At 47.4% G+C, this 19,997-nt stretch overlaps 1 protein-coding gene across 1 annotated transcript in view; it reads left to right on the top strand.

The window, feature by feature from the left end:
- The window catches only part of LOC116968077 (insulin receptor substrate 1-B-like), a 118,819-nt gene that overhangs the window by 22,802 nt on the left and 76,020 nt on the right, over positions 1–19,997 (top strand). Inside the window, exon 2 of the mRNA XM_033014701.1 lies at positions 1,339–3,606. Within this exon, the coding sequence (XP_032870592.1) occupies positions 1,339–3,606 (2,268 nt within the window). The remainder of the gene's footprint in view (positions 1–1,338; positions 3,607–19,997) is intronic.

Genomic DNA, 19,997 nt, shown 5'->3' with positions numbered 1-19,997 from the left:
AGAACCGGGTTCGCTCCCGACTGCGGGTGCGTTATGTTCTCCCCGTGAGCTGTGTGGGTTTTCTCCGAGATGTTCGGTTTCCTCCCACACTCCAGACGTACAAGGTTGTAGGTAAATTGGCGTGGTATAAATGTAAATTGTCCCTAGTGTGTGTCGGATAGTGTTAATATGCGGGGATCTCTGGTTGACGCGGACCCGATGGGCTGAAAACCCTGTTTCAGCGCTGTATCTCTAATCTAACGATCTCATCTAATCATTGATTTAAATAGTTAACCAAAGAAGTCCATGTTTAGTTTAGAGATAAAGCACGAAAACCGAGTCCACGCTAACCAGTGATCACTCGTTCACACCAGTTCTATGTTATCCCACTTTCTTATCTACTCTCCATACACTAAGGGGTAATTTACAGAAGGCTAATTAACCTGCAAACCCGCATGTCTTTGGGAGTTGGGAGGAAACCCACGCGACGCGGCCACAGGGAGAACGTGCAAACTCCACAAACACAGACAGCACCTGAGCTCAGGATTTAACCCAAGTCTCCAACGCTGTGAGACATCAGCTCTACCCATTGTGCCACTGCCGCCTGTTAATGTATTATTTATTCCTTTTATTTGTTGTCTATTATGTTTTACAATTATGTTTACCTATGTTGTTCTGCTGCAAGCAAGAATTTAATTGTTCCAATCATAGTCATGGAGTGATACGGTGTGGAAATAGACCCTTCGGCTCAACTTACCCACACCGACCAACATGTCCCACCTGCCAGCATTTCGTCCATATCCCTCCAAACCTGTTAAACTGCTCATTAAATGTTGAGATAGTCCCAGCCTCAACTACCTCCTCTGGCAACTTGTTCCATACACCCACCACCCTTTGTGTGAAAACGTTACCCCTCAGATTCCTATTAAATCTTTTCCACTTCACCCTAAACCTATGACTTCTGGTCCTCGATTCACCCACTCTGGGCAAGAAACTCGATCTATTCCTCTCATGATCTTGTACACGTCTAAGATCACCCCTCATCCTCCTGCTCCCCAAGGAATAGAGTCCCAGCTTACTCAGCCTCTGTCTACAGCTCAGACCCTCTAGTCTTGGCAACAACCTCGTAAATATTCTCTGTATCCTCTCCAGCTTGAAAACATCTTTCCTATAACGGTGCCCAGAATTGAACACAATGTGGCCTCACCAACGTCTTATACAACTGCAATATGACATTCCAACGTCTACCCTCATCATTATATACTGTACTATTATATTATATACAATTCTATACTATGTTCCTGGACATAACTACAGTAAAACACTCTTGCCTAATTTCAGGTAAAGCTCTAGCGGAAGATGGAGACTCCAACTACGCCCTGGCACCGGGTCCAGCTTTCAAGGAGGTGTGGCAGGTCAACCTTCGTCCCCGGGGCCTGGGCCAGTCACGGAACATGAACGGCATTTACCGGCTGTGCCTGACGGATAAGACCATCAGCTTGGTGAAGCTGAACTCGGACACGGCGGCGGTGGTCCTCCAGCTGATGAACATCCGCCGCTGCGGCCACTCGGACAACTTCTTCTTCGTGGAGGTTGGCCGCTCGGCCGTCACTGGCCCCGGTGAGTTCTGGATGCAAGTGGACGACTCGGTGGTCGCCCAGAACATGCACGAGACCATCCTGGAAGCCATGAAGGCCATGAGCGAGGAGTTCCGCCTGAGGAGCAAGAGCCAGTCGTCCAGCTCCAACCCCATCTCGGTGCCCATCCGCCGCTACCACCTGGCTAGCCTGCCGCCCAGCCAGGTGGGTTTCTCTGCCAGGAGGCCAGGAGCCACCTCGCCCGCCCAGCGTTGCAACTCCGTCAGGGCCCGGACCTCCAGCGACGGCAGCGCCGCCTCATCCTCCTCCTCCTCCCGACCGCCGTCGGCTGACGAGGTCCCAGCCAGCCCCTCCCTGGGCGCCGGGCTGCCCTCATCCCGGCCAGGGTCGTCCAGAGCTCACCCAACTCTGGGTCAGACCAGGTCGACCCCCGACCCCTCCACCCGGCGCTCGCCCTGCTCCGCCACCGGCCTCGCTTTCAGCCTGACCGCCGACCGTGGCTTCTCCTCGCCCTCCCCCTCCTCGTCCCCGCCGTCCTCGTCTGACGGGGAGGGGGAGTTCGGCACCAGCCCTGCCCATTTCCCACTGGAGGGCACCCCCCAGGATTACGTGGCGCTGTGCAGCCTTGCCCCGGCTGCGCAAGAGGTGGGCGCCCAGCAGAAGCGGGTCCTGAGGCGGGCATGTAGCCAGGGCGAGGAGGAGATGGGGGAGCGTGGTGTCAGCAAGCGGGCATGGGCTGGCAAGGGTAGCTGGCGCGCTTCAAGAACCCCTGAACCGTCTGAGGGAGGGTGCAAGGATTTCAGAGACAACGGGTACATGGCCATGTCGCCCGGCATGGTGTCAGGGCCCTGCCAGGTCCAGGGTGGCGACTATGTAGCCATGACTCTTAAGGGTGCATCGGCCCCCCAGCAGATCCTGGGCCCCCATCCCGACGGCCGCTGCGGAGGTGGTTACATGCTCATGTCCCCCAGCGGGAGCTGTTCCCCTGAAAGCTGGGCTCGGGCGGTCAACCGCAAGTTGGAGATGGGGGACGGAATCAGCGACTACATGAACATGTCGCCGGGCAGCCGCTCGGCTTCCAGCACCCCCCCCGAGAGCCCCCGTATCCCACTGCCCCCCCGGGCGGAGGAGGGCGAGCTGGCGGACTCACTCTGTCACGGCTTCCGCTCACTGCCCCGCTCCTACAAGCAGCCGGCCCCAGCCACAGCCCCGGCCGCCTCCTCTGGCCAGCTCTCCTCCTCCTCCTCCTCCTCCTCCACTGACGGCAGCAGTGACAGCCTGGGGGAGGCGGAGGGGCGCCGTCCATCCTCTGCGACCCCCGCTGCCCAGCAGCCCCCTAGACCGGGCAGGAAGGCTCTGTGCCGCCCGGCCTGTCTCAGTATCGACGTGGCCAAAGCAAAAACTCTGCCCCGTCACCGCGATAGCCCAGATCCCCAGAGCCCGGGAGAGTACGTCAGCATCGAATTCCGGGCTGAGACCACCGTCCCCAGGTCCGGACCCTGTGCCAGCATGTTCCAACATCCGCCCTGCCCGGCCACCGAATACATCAACATGGAACCCAGCCAGGTTTCTGCTAAGGAGCACATCGCCGATCCCTCTCCCAAAGGCACCTATGAGCCCGTCGGCATGCCGGAACTCAGCCCCGACCCCCACCAGGAAGCCAGGGTGATTTGCGCCGACCCCCAGGGTAGACGCCGCCACTGCTCCGAGACCTTTCTGCCCGCGCCTCTCCCCTCCGCCCCTTCCGCCGACCACGTGAGATGCCGTGGCTCGGCGTCCTTCGAGAACGTCTGGCCGACGGAAGGTGGGAGTGCCGAGGAGGAGCCTTGCACAGGGATGTCACGCCACATGTCAATCGGCTTCGAAAACGGCCTGAACTACATCGATTTGGATCTGGGTACAGATAGCAGCCACACTGAACTGCCCACCTTGCAGCAAAGGCTTTACACACCTGCAAGCGCCCAAACTTATGCCAGCATTGACTTTCACAAGTCCGAGGAATTGAGAAGCCATAAAACTAACAAAGAAGGTGAGTGTTTTTCATGCAACTGGTTTCTTCCATTTGTTGCAGTTGATTAGTCTGGTTAATGTTGGTTACTTTTTGTCTTTTACGAACTTCACGTTTAAAAGTGGATTTGCGTACGGGCAGTAAAGGCGAGGGATGATGAGGTGTACAGAGTTATTCAGGAAGGAACAAAAGACAAAGTGCTGGAGTAACTCAGCGGATCAGGCAGCATCTCTGGAGAACATGGATAGGTGACGTTTTGGACCGGGACCCTTTTTTAGAACTATCCATATACTTCCTATATTGGGGTGTATGAGCATTCTGTACGGGGCAGCAATGACTGATCATATACCTGTTGCTATGACAATAAATGTTGAACACATACCTGTGGTATCCAGAGATAGAAATAGCTTTAATACAGGAAAAATGGACTGGTCAACGCTTACAAAGGAAGACATCCTAGCCTATTATGCCCATACAGATAAATCCTTAAGCAATATTCATTTACCTAAAGATGCAATAATATGTAGTCATGTTAATTGTAAAGATATGAAGCATAGGAGAGATATCTGCTCCATGTATAATGATGTAGTAAGCGCCTTATATGTAGGCAGTAAGCCCTACTGCAAGCATAAAAATAAGACACATAATATCAGACCTGGCTGGAATAAGTATGTAGCTGAGTATCACACTGAAGCCCGTGAAGCCACCAAATCATGGGCTATGGCAGGTAGACTCAGACAGGGGCCTGTGTTTGAGCACAAGAAGCTCACTAATGCAAGGTATAAGTATGCTGTTCGCTTCATCTGTAAAAATGAGCAAGCTATGAGGGCTGATTCCATGGCTAAGAAGCTCCTAAGTAACAATGCTACAGATTTTTGGAAGGAAGTGAGAGCTCTTAGCAGTTGCAAAACATCTCTACCATGTACTGTAGATGGAATCTCCGTAACAGCTAATATCGCGGAGTTATGGCGACAACATTATAGCACTTTATTCAACTGTGTCCAAGGTGACTTGTATAGGGTGGACAATATTGAGAGTAATGACTCGATGGTGATTATGTCACATGAGGTGTATCATGCCATGAACAAGCTGTCCAACAACAAAGCAAGTGGCTTGGATCATATCTCTGCTGAACATCTTAAGTATGCGAGTATGAGGATAGCTCCTCTCCTAGCTATTTGTTTTACTGGCTTTATGATTCATGGCTTGTTACCAGACTCAATGTTGTCTGTCCTGTTAGTGCCGGTCATTAAGGACAAAGCTGGTAAAGTAGGCAGCCTAAATAATTACAGGCCCATAGCTTTAGCCAGCATATTGTCAAAAGTTTTAGAAAGAGTTCTGCTGGATAGAATAAATGAGTTAGTTAACTCCACAGATAACCAGTTTGGCTTTAAAGCTAAACATGGCACTGACTTATGCATATATGCCCTAAAGGAGATTGTAAACAAATATAGAGGCAAAAACTCTTCATTCCTTATGTGCTTTATTAATGCTTCCAAAGCCTTTGACCGTGTTAATCACAGAAAGCTGTTTGGTAAAATGAGTCAAAGAGGGGTGCCTAAATACATTGTTAGAATTCTGGCCTACTGGTATGCCCACCAGACTATGCAAATAAAATGGGGCAATAGGGTCTCAGCCCCATTTGGGGTTAGCAATGGTGTTAGACAAGGGGGAATTTTGTCCCCAGTCCTTTTTAATCTATATATTGATGATCTGTCTAAACAATTGAAAGCCTGTAACACTGGGTGCGTGATTGGTAATATTTTAGTGAACCATATTATGTATGCAGATGATCTTGTGGTCTTTAGTCCATCTAGCGCTGGTCTCCAGCAGCTCCTTACTATATGTTCTGTGTATGGTGTGGAACATGACATTAAATATAATGCTAGTAAGAGTGCTGTTATGATCTGTAGAACCAAAGAGGATAAATGTCTAAAATATCCTGATTTTAAATTGTCTGACAATAATCTCAGTGTCTGTAATAAGGTAAAATATCTAGGGCATATTATTACAGAACAAATGACAGATGATGAGGATATTTATAGGCAACGACGCATGCTGTATGTACAGGCGAATATTCTCTTGCATAAATTTGGTGCGTGTGCAGATGTGGTGAAGATGTCGCTATTTAGAGCATACTGCACACCACTCTACACTGCGCACCTGTGGTCGAACTATTTAAAGACTAGTATGCAGAGACTAAAGGTGGCATATAACGATGCCATGAGAACACTGCTAAGGCAACCTAGATGGTGTAGTGCCAGTAATATGTTTGTGGCTGCAGGAGTCAGTACTTTAGAAGCTATCCTAAGACACCACGTATAAATTCATTTGCAGGATAAATGACTCTAAAAATGTGCTTATTGTGGCCTTGTCAAACATAAGGGTTAGCACTACACGCTACGAATCCCAGCTGTGGAGACACTGGTATCGTTGTCTCGTTGTAGGACATTGGTCATCTTTTAATCTGGATTTTTAACTTATGTATTGTGTTTTTAAAAAATATATAAATTATGGTGTTTTTATAAGTGATATACCAAGATTTTATATGTATTTATGATATTTGATATGCAATGCATTTTTAATGTAATGTTGCCCCTTGTCTGGACCTTGAGTCCGTAATGAAGTTTATTATTATTATTATTATTACTTCAGAGATGCTGCCTAACCCACTGAGTCACCCCAGCACTTTGTGTCTTTTTTTGTAAACCAGCATCTGCATTTTTTGTTTCTACAGTAAAGCTCTGTTTGATTGACATGCATGGAAACAGAGTATTCGGCCCACTGAGTTACGCACACCGTAGATCATCAGTTCACATTAGCACTAAGTTATCCCACTTTCTCACCCACTCCCTACACGCCAAAGGAACATTTTCACAGGGCCAATTAACCTACAAACCTGCACGTCTTTGGGATGTGGGAGGAAACCGGAGCACCTGTCCCTTTACCAACCCCCTCGACTCCATTCAAGGATCCGACAGTCTTTCTAGGTGAGGCAGAGGTTCACTTGCACCTCCTCCAACCACATCTACTGTGTCCGCTGTTCCAGGAGTCAACTTCTATACATCGGCGAGACCAAACGCAGGTTCGGCAATCGTTTCGCTGAACACCTCCGCTCAGTCCGTCTTAACCTACCTGATCTCCCGGTGGCTCAGCACTTCAACTCCCCCTCCCATCCCCACACTGACCTTTCTGTTCTGGGCCACTTCCACTGTCAGAGTGAGGCCCAGCACAAATTGGAGGAACAGCACCTCATATTTCGCTTGGGTAGCTTACACCCCAGCGGTATGAACATTGACTACTCTAACTTCAGATAGCCCTTGCTTTCCCTCACTCCCCATCCCCTCTCCCTTCTCAGTTCTCCCATCAGTCTTACTGTCTCCGACTACATTCTATCTTTGTCCCGCCCACTCCCCTGACATCAGTCTGATCAAGGGTCTCGACCCGAAACGTCACCCATTCCTTCTCACCAGAGATGCTGCCTGTCCCGCTGAGTTACTCCAGCATTTTGTGTCAACCGACAAACCTGTACGTCTTTGGAGTGTGGGAGGAAACTAGAGCACCCGGTGAAAACCCACGCGGTCACAGGGAGAATGTAAAAACTCCGTACAGACTGCACGTAGTCAGGATCAAACCCGGGCCTCTGGTGTTGTAAGGCAGCAACTCTACCGCTGGGCCACATCACCCGGTGAGTTGAGATGAGTTGGGGAACCTGTGTTAAGGGGAGCACAAGCATCAGAATTCAGTGAGGCAGGTGGTAAAGCACCAGGATTTCCAGACAGTCAGATAGCAGATGTAAAATGCTGGAGTAACTCAGCAGGTCATACAGCATCACTGGAGAATATGGATAGGTGATATTTCAGGTCGGGACCCTTATTCAGGCTGACTGACCTGTTAAGTGTTTAGAACAAGAAACTTGAGCATCTAGACATCGTAATATAATGCAATATAGTGGAGTAGAAATCCAGAGCCCTCGCTATTCATCCAGATACAGAAGTTAACATCACATCTTCTTGGCGTAATTAAACAATTAGTTGTTTAATTTGTAATGTCTGTGGAATTCTCTACCTCAGAGGGCAGTGGAGGCAGGTTCTCTGGATGCTTTAATAATAATAATAATAAATTTTATTTATGGGCGCCTTTCAAGAGTCTCAAGGACACCTTACAAAAATTTAGCAAGTAGAGGAAAAACATGTAAGCGGAATGAAATAAATAGTAGAGACATGACTAGTACACAAATTAAAGACAGAATTCAATTCAAAACACAATATGAGGCAATTCAAGCACAGATGAAAAGGGAGGGGGACGTGGGGCTAAGGATAGGCAGAGGTGAAGAGATGGGTCTTGAGGCAGGACTGGAAGATGGTGAGGGACACGGAATTGCGGATCAGTTGGGGGAGGGAGTTCCAGAGCCTGGGAGCTGCCCTGGAGAAGGCTCTGTCCCCAAAACTGCGGAGGTTGGATTTGTGGATGGAGAGGAGACCGGCTGATGTGGATCTGAGGGACCGTGAGGGTTGGTAGGGGGAGAGGAGGTCAGTGAGATATTGGGGGGGGGGGGCAGATGGTGGAGGGCTTTGTAGGTGAGGACCAGGACTTTGAAGGTGATCCGGTGGGAGATGGGAGAAGAGAGAGTGAGATAGGGCTCTTAAAAATAGCGGAGTCAGGGGATATGGGGAGAAGGCAGGAACGGGGTACTGATTGGGGATGATCAGCCATGATCACATTGAATGGCGGTGCTGGCTTGAAGGGCCAAATGGCCTACTCCTACTCCTGCACCTATTGTCTATTGTAATTGAAAAGGTGACATAATAATTCTATGCATGTAACCACAAAATCGTAAATCTTAACTGCTTCAGTAAGGGTCTTTATGGAAGAAACAAGGAACTGCTGGTTTACAATAAAGTGCTGGAGTAACTCAGTGGATTGGACAGCATCTCTGGAGAACATTGATAGATGACATTTCAGGTCGGGACCTTTCTTCAGACTCGTCTGTAATGCAATATATTGGGACTCGTCTGAAGAAGGGTCCTGTCACAAAACATCACCGATCTTTCCGTGAGATGCTGTCTGACCTGTTATTCCAGCACTTTGTGTCTCTTTTTTGTAAATCAGCTTTTGCAGTTCCTTGTTTCTACAATCAGATAGCAGGCTGCTGGAATTTCACATTAGTCACTGTAATCACGTTATGTTGATACCATATACATCTAGTTTCTCTCTCCCCTGACTCCCAGCCTGAAGAAGGGTCTCAACCCGAAAATGTCACATGTTCCTTTTCTCCAGAGATGCTACCTGACCTGCTGAGTTACGCCAGCACTCTGTGACCTTCTATGTTGTTATACTATCCCTCACCGATGGTGCTACTACAGTAGCTCAGGACGGGTATCATAAAAGGTTGTGTTGAATTTGTTTTGTACCTTTTCGGGCATTGTGATCCGAGTTGTTAGAACTCGCTGCATTTCTTTATCTCTCTTATGATCCTTCACCAACTTCCCTCGGGTTATCTGCCCTCCTTCAACGAAATAACAGTTTCATTCAATACCAAAGCTCCTCAATTTTGTATTCTTCTCTCTCCACAAAGTCACCTAATCCTGGACCCATTCTGATAACATTTCTCTGCCCTCCAGCAGTCTCAACGTCCTTCCCAATGAGTGGTGGCACAGGTTAGCCGTGAACTGGCTTGAGGGGAACAATGGTTGCATCCTGTTTCAACGTTGCTTTGTGTTATGATAGCAAAGAGGAGCATCTGCTGTCTGTTTTCTGCTTGTGTTGCTCTGAGATAATTGATCCCAGCGAGTGAACGGAGATGGTCTTGGTTGAGCTAAAGTAATTGTCATTTATCAGAGAACATCACGTTTTCCTGCAGTGAGAACAGAAATACAGCTTCTTTTAAAAACAGGGCATTTTATGTCTAGACTAAAAAAAAATCCTCCTGTGTTAAAGCAGCATCATCTTCCATCATCCCAGACAATGGCAGCGTATAAGGACACAAAGTGCTGGAGTAACTCAGCGGGTCAGGCAGCATCTCTGGGAAAACATGGATAAGTGATGTTTCGGGTTGGGACCCTTCTTCAGTTTAGAATCACTATCAGTCTCAATCCATTATCCATAGAGGTGAGGGATGACAAGGCTTACAGAGATATTCTGGAAGGGTAAACAAGAAACAAAATGCTGGAGTAACTCAGCGGATCAGGAAACATCTCTGGAGAACATGGATAGGTGACGTTTCACGTTTCAATCTTGGATCCATTAAGTGCCTTGATCCATTATCCGTAGACTTGAGGGATTGGGAGGTTTACAGAGGTATTAAGGAAGGGAAAACAAAGACACAAAGTGGTGGAGTAACTCATTGGGTCAGGAAGCATCTCTGGTGAACATATTCCTCCTCATCTCCTTCCTAAAGGAATGTCCTTTAATTCCAAGGCTATGATCTCTGGTCCTAGACACTTCCACCAGTGGAAACATCCTCTCCACATCCACCCTATCCAGGCCATTGTAATGATTGAGAGAATCTCCCTACATCCCACAATGCGATATGGCAGGGATTCCCAACCTTTTTCATCCCGTTTACCCCTGGCAACTTTAATAGCACATAACAATGTTATTTGTTGAACAACTAATAATGAACAGATATTGGTATACCAGAACCAAACACAATCAGTCAATGAGAAAAAAATATGTACAAATCCAGAATCAACAAATGTACCCCCTGGGGGTAAATTTACCCCAGGTTGGGAACCCTTGCCACAGAGTGAGAGCTCAGGGAGGGTTGGGTCCCGTAGCTTTACAGTGGCTTGTAGCTGATGGGACACTCAGTGAGTTACCATCCAGATTGGGAATGATACCGTTTGTATGTGAACAATGCTGATTGTCCATCCCATTAAGAAAGCAGTCAAAAAAGGTACTGACATGGATAGAAAATTGGTTGGCAGACAGGAAACAAAGAGTAGGGATTAACAGGTCTCCTTCATTGACTAGTGGGGTAGCGCAAGGCTCGGTGCTGTGACCGCAGCTATTTACAATATACATTGATGATTTGGATGAGATGGATTGGGGATAACATTAGCAAATTTGCAGATGACACAAAGCTTGGTGGCAGTGTGAACTGTGAGGAGGATGCTATGAGGGTGCAGCAGGGCGACTTGGACAGGTTGGGTGAGTGGGCAGATGTATGGCAGATGCAATTTAATGTGTTTAGATGTGAGGTTATCCACTTTGGTGGCAAAAACGTGAAGGCAGATTATTATCGGAATGGTATCATGTTAGGAAAAGGGGAAGTACAACAAGATCTGGGCGTACTAGTTCATCAGTCACTGAAAGTAACCATGCAGGTACAGCAGGCAGCGAAGAAAGCTGATGGGATGTTGGCCTTCATAACAAGAGGAGTTGAGTATTGGAGCAAAGAGGTCCTTCTGCAGTTGTACAGGGCCCTAGTGAGACCACATCAGGAGTATTTTGTGCAGTTTTGGTCTCCAAACCTGAGGAAGGACATTCTTGCTATTGAGGGAGTACAGCGTAGGTTCACAAGGTTAATTCCAGGGATGGCTGGACTGTCATATGTTGAAAGAATGGAGTGACTGTGCTTGTATATACTTGAATTTAGAAGGATGAGAGGAGATCTTATTGAAACACATAAGATTATTAAGTGATTGGACCGGGTAGATGCAGGAAACGTGTTCCCGATGTTGGGGGAGTCCAGAACCAGGAGCCACAGTTTAAGAATAAGGGATCGGCCATTTAGAACGGAGATGAGGAAAAAACGTTTTCACCCAGAGAGTTGTGAATTTGTGGAATTCTCTGCCTCAGAAGGCAGTGGTGGCCAATTCTCTGGATGCTTTCAAGAAAGAGTTAGATAGAGCGGAGTCAGGGGATATGGAGAGAAGACAGGAATGGGCTACTGATTGTGGATGATCAGCCATGATCACAATGAATGGCGGTGCTAGCTTGAAGGGCCGAATGGCCTACTCCTGCACCGATTGTCTAACCCCTACAATATTGAGACGCAAACTGCTGGAGTAATTCAGCGGTCAGGCAGCATCTTTGGAGAACATGGAAAGGTGATGTTTCAGGTTGGGACCGGTCCAACCCAAAATGTCACTAATCCATGTTCTACACGGATACTGCTTTGTTGTTAGCTTCTCCCAGCTAACAATGATCTATTCTACATATTCCTTGATCTCCATTCCCTTTGCCTTGTTTTTACACCATCACACTTCCTTAACTATTTATCTCCCTTCCCCCTGACGTCAGTCTGAAGAAGGGTCTCGACCCGAAACGTCACCCATTCCTTCTCTCCAGAGATGCTGCCTGTCCCTCTGAGTTACTCCAGCATTTTGTGTCTATCTTCGGTTTAAACCAACATCTGCAGTTCCTTCATACACATACTGTCTGGCCCACTTAGTTACTACAGCACTTTGGGAGGCACGGTGGTGCAGCGGTAGAGTTACTGCCTTACAGCGCCAGAGACCCGGGTTCGATCCTGACCACGGGTGCTGTCTGTATAGAGTTTGTACATTCTCCCCATCGGTTTTCTCCGAGATCTTCGGTTTCCTCCCACACTCCAAAGACGTATAGGTTTGTAGGTTAATTGGCTAGGTGTAAATGTAAAATTGTCCCTAGTGTGGGTAGGGTAGTGTTAATGTGCGGGGATTGCTGGTCAGCACGGATTCGTTGGGCCAAAGGGCCTGTTTCGGGGCTGTATCTCTAAATGAAACTAAACATAATGTCCCTTTATAAGTCACCGTCTGTGCTGAGCCAGTTGAAGTGGATGGATATAGAGATCCCTGTGGAGGGTGATATGTTGTTTGCTTTGTCTTGCTCTTAATAAAAGGCAGGCTTACAGCTGCATGCTGCAGTGTGGTATCAACCAGATAATCTTTTCTTAAGTAATATTGATTGATGGTTTGATATTGACGAGGTGAACTTTACTGTTTGAAATACTAACCAGCATCTCGTAACCCTGAGAGGGCAAACAACCCTCATACTAATGTGGATCTCAAATGCTATAGTACCTTTGAACCAAAACGTCACCCATTCCTTCTCTTCAGAGATGCTGCCTGTCCTGCTGAGTGTATGCCCCTGTCCCACGTAGGAAACCTGAACGGAAACCTCTGGAGACTTTGTGCCCCACCCAAGGTTTCCGTGCGGTTCCCGGAGGTTTTTGTCAGTCTCCCTACCTGCTTCCACTACCGGCAACCTCCGGGAACCGCACGGAAACCTTGGGTGGGGCGCAAAGTCTCCAGAGGTTTCCGTTCAGGTTTCCTAAGTGGGACAGGGGCCTCAACTCTGCTCTAAATGGAAGCGGGAGGAGGGGAGAAATAGGCGCAGATCCAGTTTCAGTGGAGGGGGGAGAGGGCGTGAAACGAAAGGGGCGGAATGATTGGGGGGGGGGGGGGGGGTGGTGGATTCGATGTTCATATCGTTGGTAGACACAAAGTGCTGGAGTAGCTCAGCGGATCAGGCAGCATCTCTGGGGGAAAAAAGGCTGGATGACTTTCCTGGTATGGGACTTTCTTCAGACTATTGTTAGATTGTATGCTACCCAAGTGTTGATAGTGGTTTATTATTGTCATGTGTACCGAGATAGAGTGAAAAAGCTTTTGGGCCTCTGATGGTGGCCTTGAAATCACAACCTCACTAGACGAGAACACAACTCACTGAGACGTGGCTGACACTGCAGTAAACTGAAACCCTTCCCTTTTTTCCCTGTGGTCTCCCTTTTATTCCTGTGGTTGAACTGAAAGCAAAAAAAACCCAACAAAAGTATAGGGAATGGAAAGTAGCACTAGAGTAGAAATGAGGAATTACTGATGCTTGTTTTCTAAAAATTACACAAAGTGCTAGAGTAACAGTGGGTTAGGCAGCATCTGGGCAAGAAGATAAGACACAAAATGCTGGAGTAAATCAGTGGGACAGGCATGATCTCTGGAGAGAAGAAATGGGTGACGTTTCCGGTTTAGACCCTTCTTCAGACTAGCACCTGGGCAACCTGAATAGGTGATATTTTCAAGTCAGGAACCTCCTTCGAATTTCATACTGAAGAAGGGTCTGACCCGAACGTCACCAATCCATGTTCTCCAGAGATGCTGCCTGACCCGAGTTACTCCAGCACTTTGTGTCATTTATGGAAAACCAGCATCAGCAATTCCTCATTTCTACTCTAGTTGAAAAGTGGAACTAACCGCGTTGCTTTCTAAAAGAACCAGATTTTTAGTAACCAAGGTAGACAAAAATGCTGGAGAAACTCGGTGGGTGAGGCAGCATCTATGGAGCGAAAGAAGTGGGCAACGTTTTGGGCCGAAACCCTTCTTCAGAGTAACCAAAGCTTTTTATTGTATTATTCCATAATATAATCTGAGCTCTCAGTATACATTTTGTCCCTGATCAGCTGGTTTTAATACTCAGCTGATCAAAGTACAACTAATCATGCCTAATCTTGATGGTTGAGTCAGAAGTATAAATGCCCTTATCTGTGTTTTGTGTTTGTTTGACTGTTCTGTGTTTCCTACTGTTTGTACTAGAGCTGAGTGTTTGGATCAATGATTGCAATCTGAGGTGCAAAGATATGCAGATAGGTTTTTATCACTGCTTCAGTGCAGACTGGTTCCTATGTGTAGGAAGGAGCTGCAGATGCTGGTTTAAACCGAAGATAGACACAAAATGCTGGAGTAACCTAGCTGGACAGGCAACATCTTGGGAGAGAAGGAATGGTTGAGACCCTTCTTTAGGCTGAGAGTCGGGGTAAAGGCATATAGAGATATATATCTCTCGATTCCTTTCCCCCCGACTCTCAGTCTGAAGGGTCTCAACTCGAAACGTCATCCATTCCTTCTCTAGTGATGCTGCCTGTCCCGTTGAGTTACTCTAGCATTTTGTGTCTGTAGACTGGTTCCTAACCCATTGAGTGCCGGAGTCTACTTTACCCTAGTGAAGGCTATGCTGCCTTCAATTAAAGGTTGCAGTGGAGTGAGTGGCTCTAGTGCAGCTGGTAGAGCTGGCGTCTCACGGCGCCAAAGACCCGGGCTCAATCCTGACCTCGGGTGCTATCATAGTCAGAGAGTTATATAATGTGGATACAGGCCCTTCCGCCCAACTTTCCCACACCGGCCAACATATTCCATCTACACTAATCCCACCTTTCTGTGCGGAGTTTTCACATTCTCCCTGTGACCGTGAGGGTTTCCTCCAGGTGCTCCGGTTTCCTCCCACATCCCAAAGACATTTGGGTCTGTGGGTCAATTGGCCATCTGTAAATTGCCCCTAATGTGTAGGGAGTGGATGAGAAAGTAGGCTTACATAGAACCCGTGTAAGCGGGTGATCGATGGTCAGTGTAGACTCAGTTGGCCGAAGGGCCAGTTTCCATGCTATCTCTGAACTAAATGAAATATTTGTGTAAACCAATGGCGACAGGTCATAATAATTGTCACCCAACATCAGTACCATGTATCTCCAGTGTCCTAATGGTATTGAGGTGGGGGCTTGAGGTAAAAAGCCAAATCTATTATCCTTAACCATGTGTCTTTCTTGGAAGCTGGAGATGTCACAGGGATTTTGGCCAGCAGGTTTCTACCATAGGTCCATATCAATGAAGACGTGGCATGTTGGTGGTCTTCAGATTTGTAATGCATCAAGGCAGCGAGTTAGAACATGGTTGATAAATGGGAATGATCCAAGTCCTCAACATTATTAGAGATATCAAGCAGTATAATTGTTGCCGATTTTTCACAACTAATACTAGAAACATCTGTCTGAAGAAGTGAACCAACACGAAACGTCACCAAACGTTCTCCAGCGATGCTTCCTGACCCACTGAGTTACTCCAGCACTTTGTGTCTTATTTTTCCCATAACTGTGTTTTATCCTAATGCCCCTGTCCCACTTCGGAAACCTGAACGGAAACCTCTGGAGACTCATTATGTGTTTCCCACACCTATTTATTTTGTAACCACATTTTATGATTCATAACAATCTATGCAGAGCCAAATGAATTTGCTTTTCAGCAGCCTGGGGCTGCACATGGAGGTCCTTTTAACCTCCACTTGAAAGATCATTCAAGGTAGTTTAATTATGAGATACAGCATGGAAACAGGCCCTTCGGCCCACCGAGTCTACGCCGACCAACAATCCCCATACCCTTGTTCCGTCCTATACACTAGGGACAATTTACAGAAGCCAATTAACTTGCACACCTGCATGTCTTTGGAGGAAACTTGATCACACAGAGAAAACCCAAGCAGTCACAGGGAGAACATACAAACTTACTAAGAAAGCACCCATAGTCAGGATCGAACCCAGGTATCTGGTGCTGTAAGGCAACAATTCTATTGCTGTGCCACTCCTTCAGATTAAGGTCACCATACCCACTTTACCAAAGATGGAACACTCTCTCAGTCCTGCCACTGAGAGTGTTGCATTGTAAGATGGGTGCATACCATGAAGCCATGGCTTACTGACAGAATCACGACTCTGTCTTGATTAGGACTAAGGCTCCTGTCTTAGGAGTTTGTACGTTCTCCCCGTGACCGCGTAGGTTTCCTCCGGGTGCTCTCATTTCCTCCCACACTCCAAATATGTACAGGTTTGTCCGTTAATTTGGCTTTGTTTAAAAATTCCAATTTGTCCCTAGTGTGTATGATAGTGCTAGTGTATGGGGATCGCTTGTCGGCGCGGACATGTTGGGCCAAAGGGCCTGTATCCCTGAACTAAACAAAACTAAACTGAGGCAGAGTTTGCCACCACTGCTGAATGAAGACGAAGGCGTGAATCAAACCCCCAGTTCCCAACATGTGAAAGAAAGAAAAAAAAATACAGGCGCTGGAAATGTGAAATGCAAGAACTGGAAATGCTAGAAACAGTCGATAACATCTTTGGAGGGACAAACAGAGGCTATATTTCAGGTTATGCTTCTTCATCAGAACTGGGAATTCACCATCTTTGCAGAGAACGAGTGGAGATGAGGGAAAGGCTGAATGACGTTAGTGATTCAGATTCAGATTCAACTTTAATTGTCATTGTCAGTGTACAGTACAGAGACAACGAAATGCAGTTAGCATCTCCCTGGAAGAGCGACATAGAACATGATTTCAATATACAGACATAGTGTTTTTCCTGTGGGAGGAGTGTCCGGGGGGGGGGGGGGGGTGATTGGCAGTCACCGAGGTACATTGTTGAGTAGTGTGACAGCCGCAGGGAAGAAGCTGTTCCTGGACCTGCTGGTCCGGCAACGGAGAGACCTGTAGCGCCTCCCGGATGGTAGGAGGGTAAACAGTCCATGGTTGGGGTGAGAGCAGTCCTTGGCGATGCTGAGCGCCCTCCACAGACAACGCTTGCTTTGGACAGACTCAATGGAGGGGAGCGAGGAACCGGTGATGCGTTGGGCAATTTTCACCACCCTCTGCAGTGCTTTCCGGTCGGAGACAGAGCAGTTGCCATACCATACTGTGATACAGTTGGTAAGGATGCTCTCGATGGTGCAGCGGTAGAAATTCACCAGGATCTGAGGAGACAGATGGACCTTCTTCAGTCTCCTCAGGAAGAAGAGATGCTGGTGAGCCTTCTTGACCATAGTTGAGGTATTGTGGGTCCAAGAGAGGTCATCGGAGATGTTGACCCCCAGGAACCTGAAGCTGGAAACATGTTCCATCTCCGTCCCGTTGATGTGGATGGGGGTGTGCGTGCCGCCCCTAGACTTCCTGAAGTCTACAATGAGCTCCTTGTTCTTCTTGGAGTTAAGGGCCAGGTTGTTGTCAGCGCACCATGCTGCTAGGAGCTGGACCTCCTTCTTATAGGCCGACTCATCGTTGTTGCTGATGAGGCCAATCACCGTTGTATCATCTGCATACTTGATGATGGTGTTAGTACCATGTACAGGTGTGCAGTCGTAGGTGAAGAGGGAGTAGAGGAGGGTGCTCAGCACACAGCCCTGTGGAACGCCGGTGTTCAGGGTGAGGGTTGAAGAGGTGTGCTCACATACTGCATCACAGTATGGTACTCTGGCTGCACCGCAGAGAACAGGAAAGCTCTCCAACGCGTCATTAAGACTGCTGAGAGGATCACTGGCACCCAGCTCCCCAGACTGGAGGACATCTACCGGACCTGCTGCATCCGGAGGGTCAAAGGCATCATTAGAGACAGCATACACCCTGGACACTGCCTCTTCACCCTCCTGCCCTCAGGAAGACGATACAGGACACTGAGCGCCCGCACGACAAGACTAAAAAACAGCTTCTACCATAGAGCTGTGACACTACTGAACTCTATCCCCCTCCCACACCGATTCCCCCCCTCTCTCACACACCCGCCCATACTCCTATATGTTTATAGTCTAATTTTTTAATAGTTCTTTTTTAAACGTATTTTTATACTCATGTTCCTGTGCAGCTGGAGGACTGCTCCAACAAAATTTTGTTGTCTTGTACAATGACAATAAAGATTATCTATCTATCTATCTATCTATCTATCTATCTATCTATCTTGTCTAACCTAACAGACTGGGGTCTGTTGGTTAGGAAGTCCAGTATCCAGTTGCGGAGGGAGGGGTCGATGCCCAGGTTACCGAGTTTGGTGATCCAAGTGGTGGTTCTGCCCGCTGAGAGAGTGTGGTGAAAGCCTGTTAATCATCACTGATCTGTCTGGAAAAGATGTGTGGGAGATAAATGAAAACAGGAGAGGAGGAGGGGGGGGAGGGGGATTAAAGGTTATGGGGAGAAAGCAGGAGATTGGGGTAGGAAGGAGAGATAGATCAGCCATGATTGAATGGCGCAGTAGACTTGATGGGCCAAATGGCCTAATTCTACTCTTATTCCCTATGACCTAATGAAGCGCCTGTTTCTACGCTGGATGACTCGATAACAGACATTTCCTTCTTTCAATCCTCACTCTTCTCCTCACAATTTAAAACGCATTTGATTTCTGACTTGATACCGATGAAAGGTTATTGATTGAATCTGTTTTCTCTTGCCACAGATGCCACCTGGCCCGCTGAGTGTCATCAACATTTCCTGTTTTTGTCTCGGATCCCAATGTACTAATGTCAAAGTGTTAAGTGGTGACTGTGCTGTGTTAATGAATCTCTCCCTGTACCCCATCACTAGTACATTACGATTATGCCCCTTAATTGCTCCTAGTCACTGTTTGTCATTATGTTTCCATTAAATCATGACTTTTCATTTACTTTTAAATACATTGAGAGCACAGCCTGGCACAGGAAGTGGTGGATGCTGCTTCAACTAATATGTTCTCATTTAAATTAGCAGTTTCTTTTCTCTGTGCACTTAGGAACAGAAGAGTTGTGAAAGACATGGAGTGACTGATATTTTTCACCCTGTCAATCAGAATAACTATTTGCATCAGACAAAGACACGCAGGTGTTCACACACCCGCATCATAAATAATAAATAATCTTGCACAGAACACGAAGTACTGGAGTAACTCAACATTTCTGGGGATGTTTCGAGTCGGGGCCCTTCTTCAGATCCTCCTTATCTGTTGGAACAAGGAATTGCAGATGCTGGTTTACTAAGGGGAGACACAAAATGCTGGAGTAACTCAGAACATGGATGGGTGGCATTTTGGGTCTGGACCCTTCTTCAGATATAATTAAAGCAGAAGGTACACAAAAAAGCTGGAGAAACTCAGCAGGTGCAGCAGCATCTATGGAGCGAAGGAAATAGGCAATGTTTTGGGCCGAAACCCTGAAGGAAATAGGCAACGTTTCGGGACGAAACCCGGAAGGGTTTCGGGCCGAAACGTTGCCTATTTCCTTCGCTCCATAAATGCTGCTGCACCCGCTGAGTTTCTCCAGCTTTTTTGTGTACCTTCGGTTTTCCAGCATCTGCAGCTCCTTCTTAAAAAACATAATTAAAGCAGAAATGGGTCATTCGGCATCATAACCAAATTACTACTGACCTAGATAGAATGGATGTGGAGAGGATGTTTCCACCCGTGGGAGAGTCTAGGACCAGAGGGCACAGCCTCAGGTTAAAAGGACGTGCCTTTAGAATGGAGACGTGGAGGAATTTCTTTAGTCGGAGGGTGGTGAATCTGTGGAATTCATCGCCACAGTAGATATTTTTAAAGTGATTGATAGGTTCTTGATTAGTAAGGGTATCAAGTGAGGCGGTGCAGTGGTAGAGGTGCTGCCTTACAGTGGCAGAGACCCCGGTTCGATCCTGACTACGGGTGCTGTTTACGGAGTTTGTGCGTTTTTCCCATGACCGCGTGGATTTCCTCCAGGTGCTCCAATTTCCTCCCACATTCCAAAGACGCGCATGTTTGTAGGTTAACTGTCGTAGATAAAAATGGGAAAATGTCCCCAGTGTGTAGATTAGTGTTAATGTATGGGGTATTTGCTGGTTGGTGCGGACTTGGTGGGCCAAAGGGCTGTATCTCTGAAGCCTAAAGATATAGACAATAA

The sequence above is a fragment of the Amblyraja radiata genome, chromosome 43 (genome assembly GCF_010909765.2).
Source record: "Amblyraja radiata isolate CabotCenter1 chromosome 43, sAmbRad1.1.pri, whole genome shotgun sequence".
In the NCBI taxonomy this organism is placed as follows: domain Eukaryota; kingdom Metazoa; phylum Chordata; class Chondrichthyes; order Rajiformes; family Rajidae; genus Amblyraja; species Amblyraja radiata.
The sequence above is the reverse complement of the archived record's forward strand: the minus strand, read 5'-3'. Positions and strand labels throughout refer to the sequence as shown.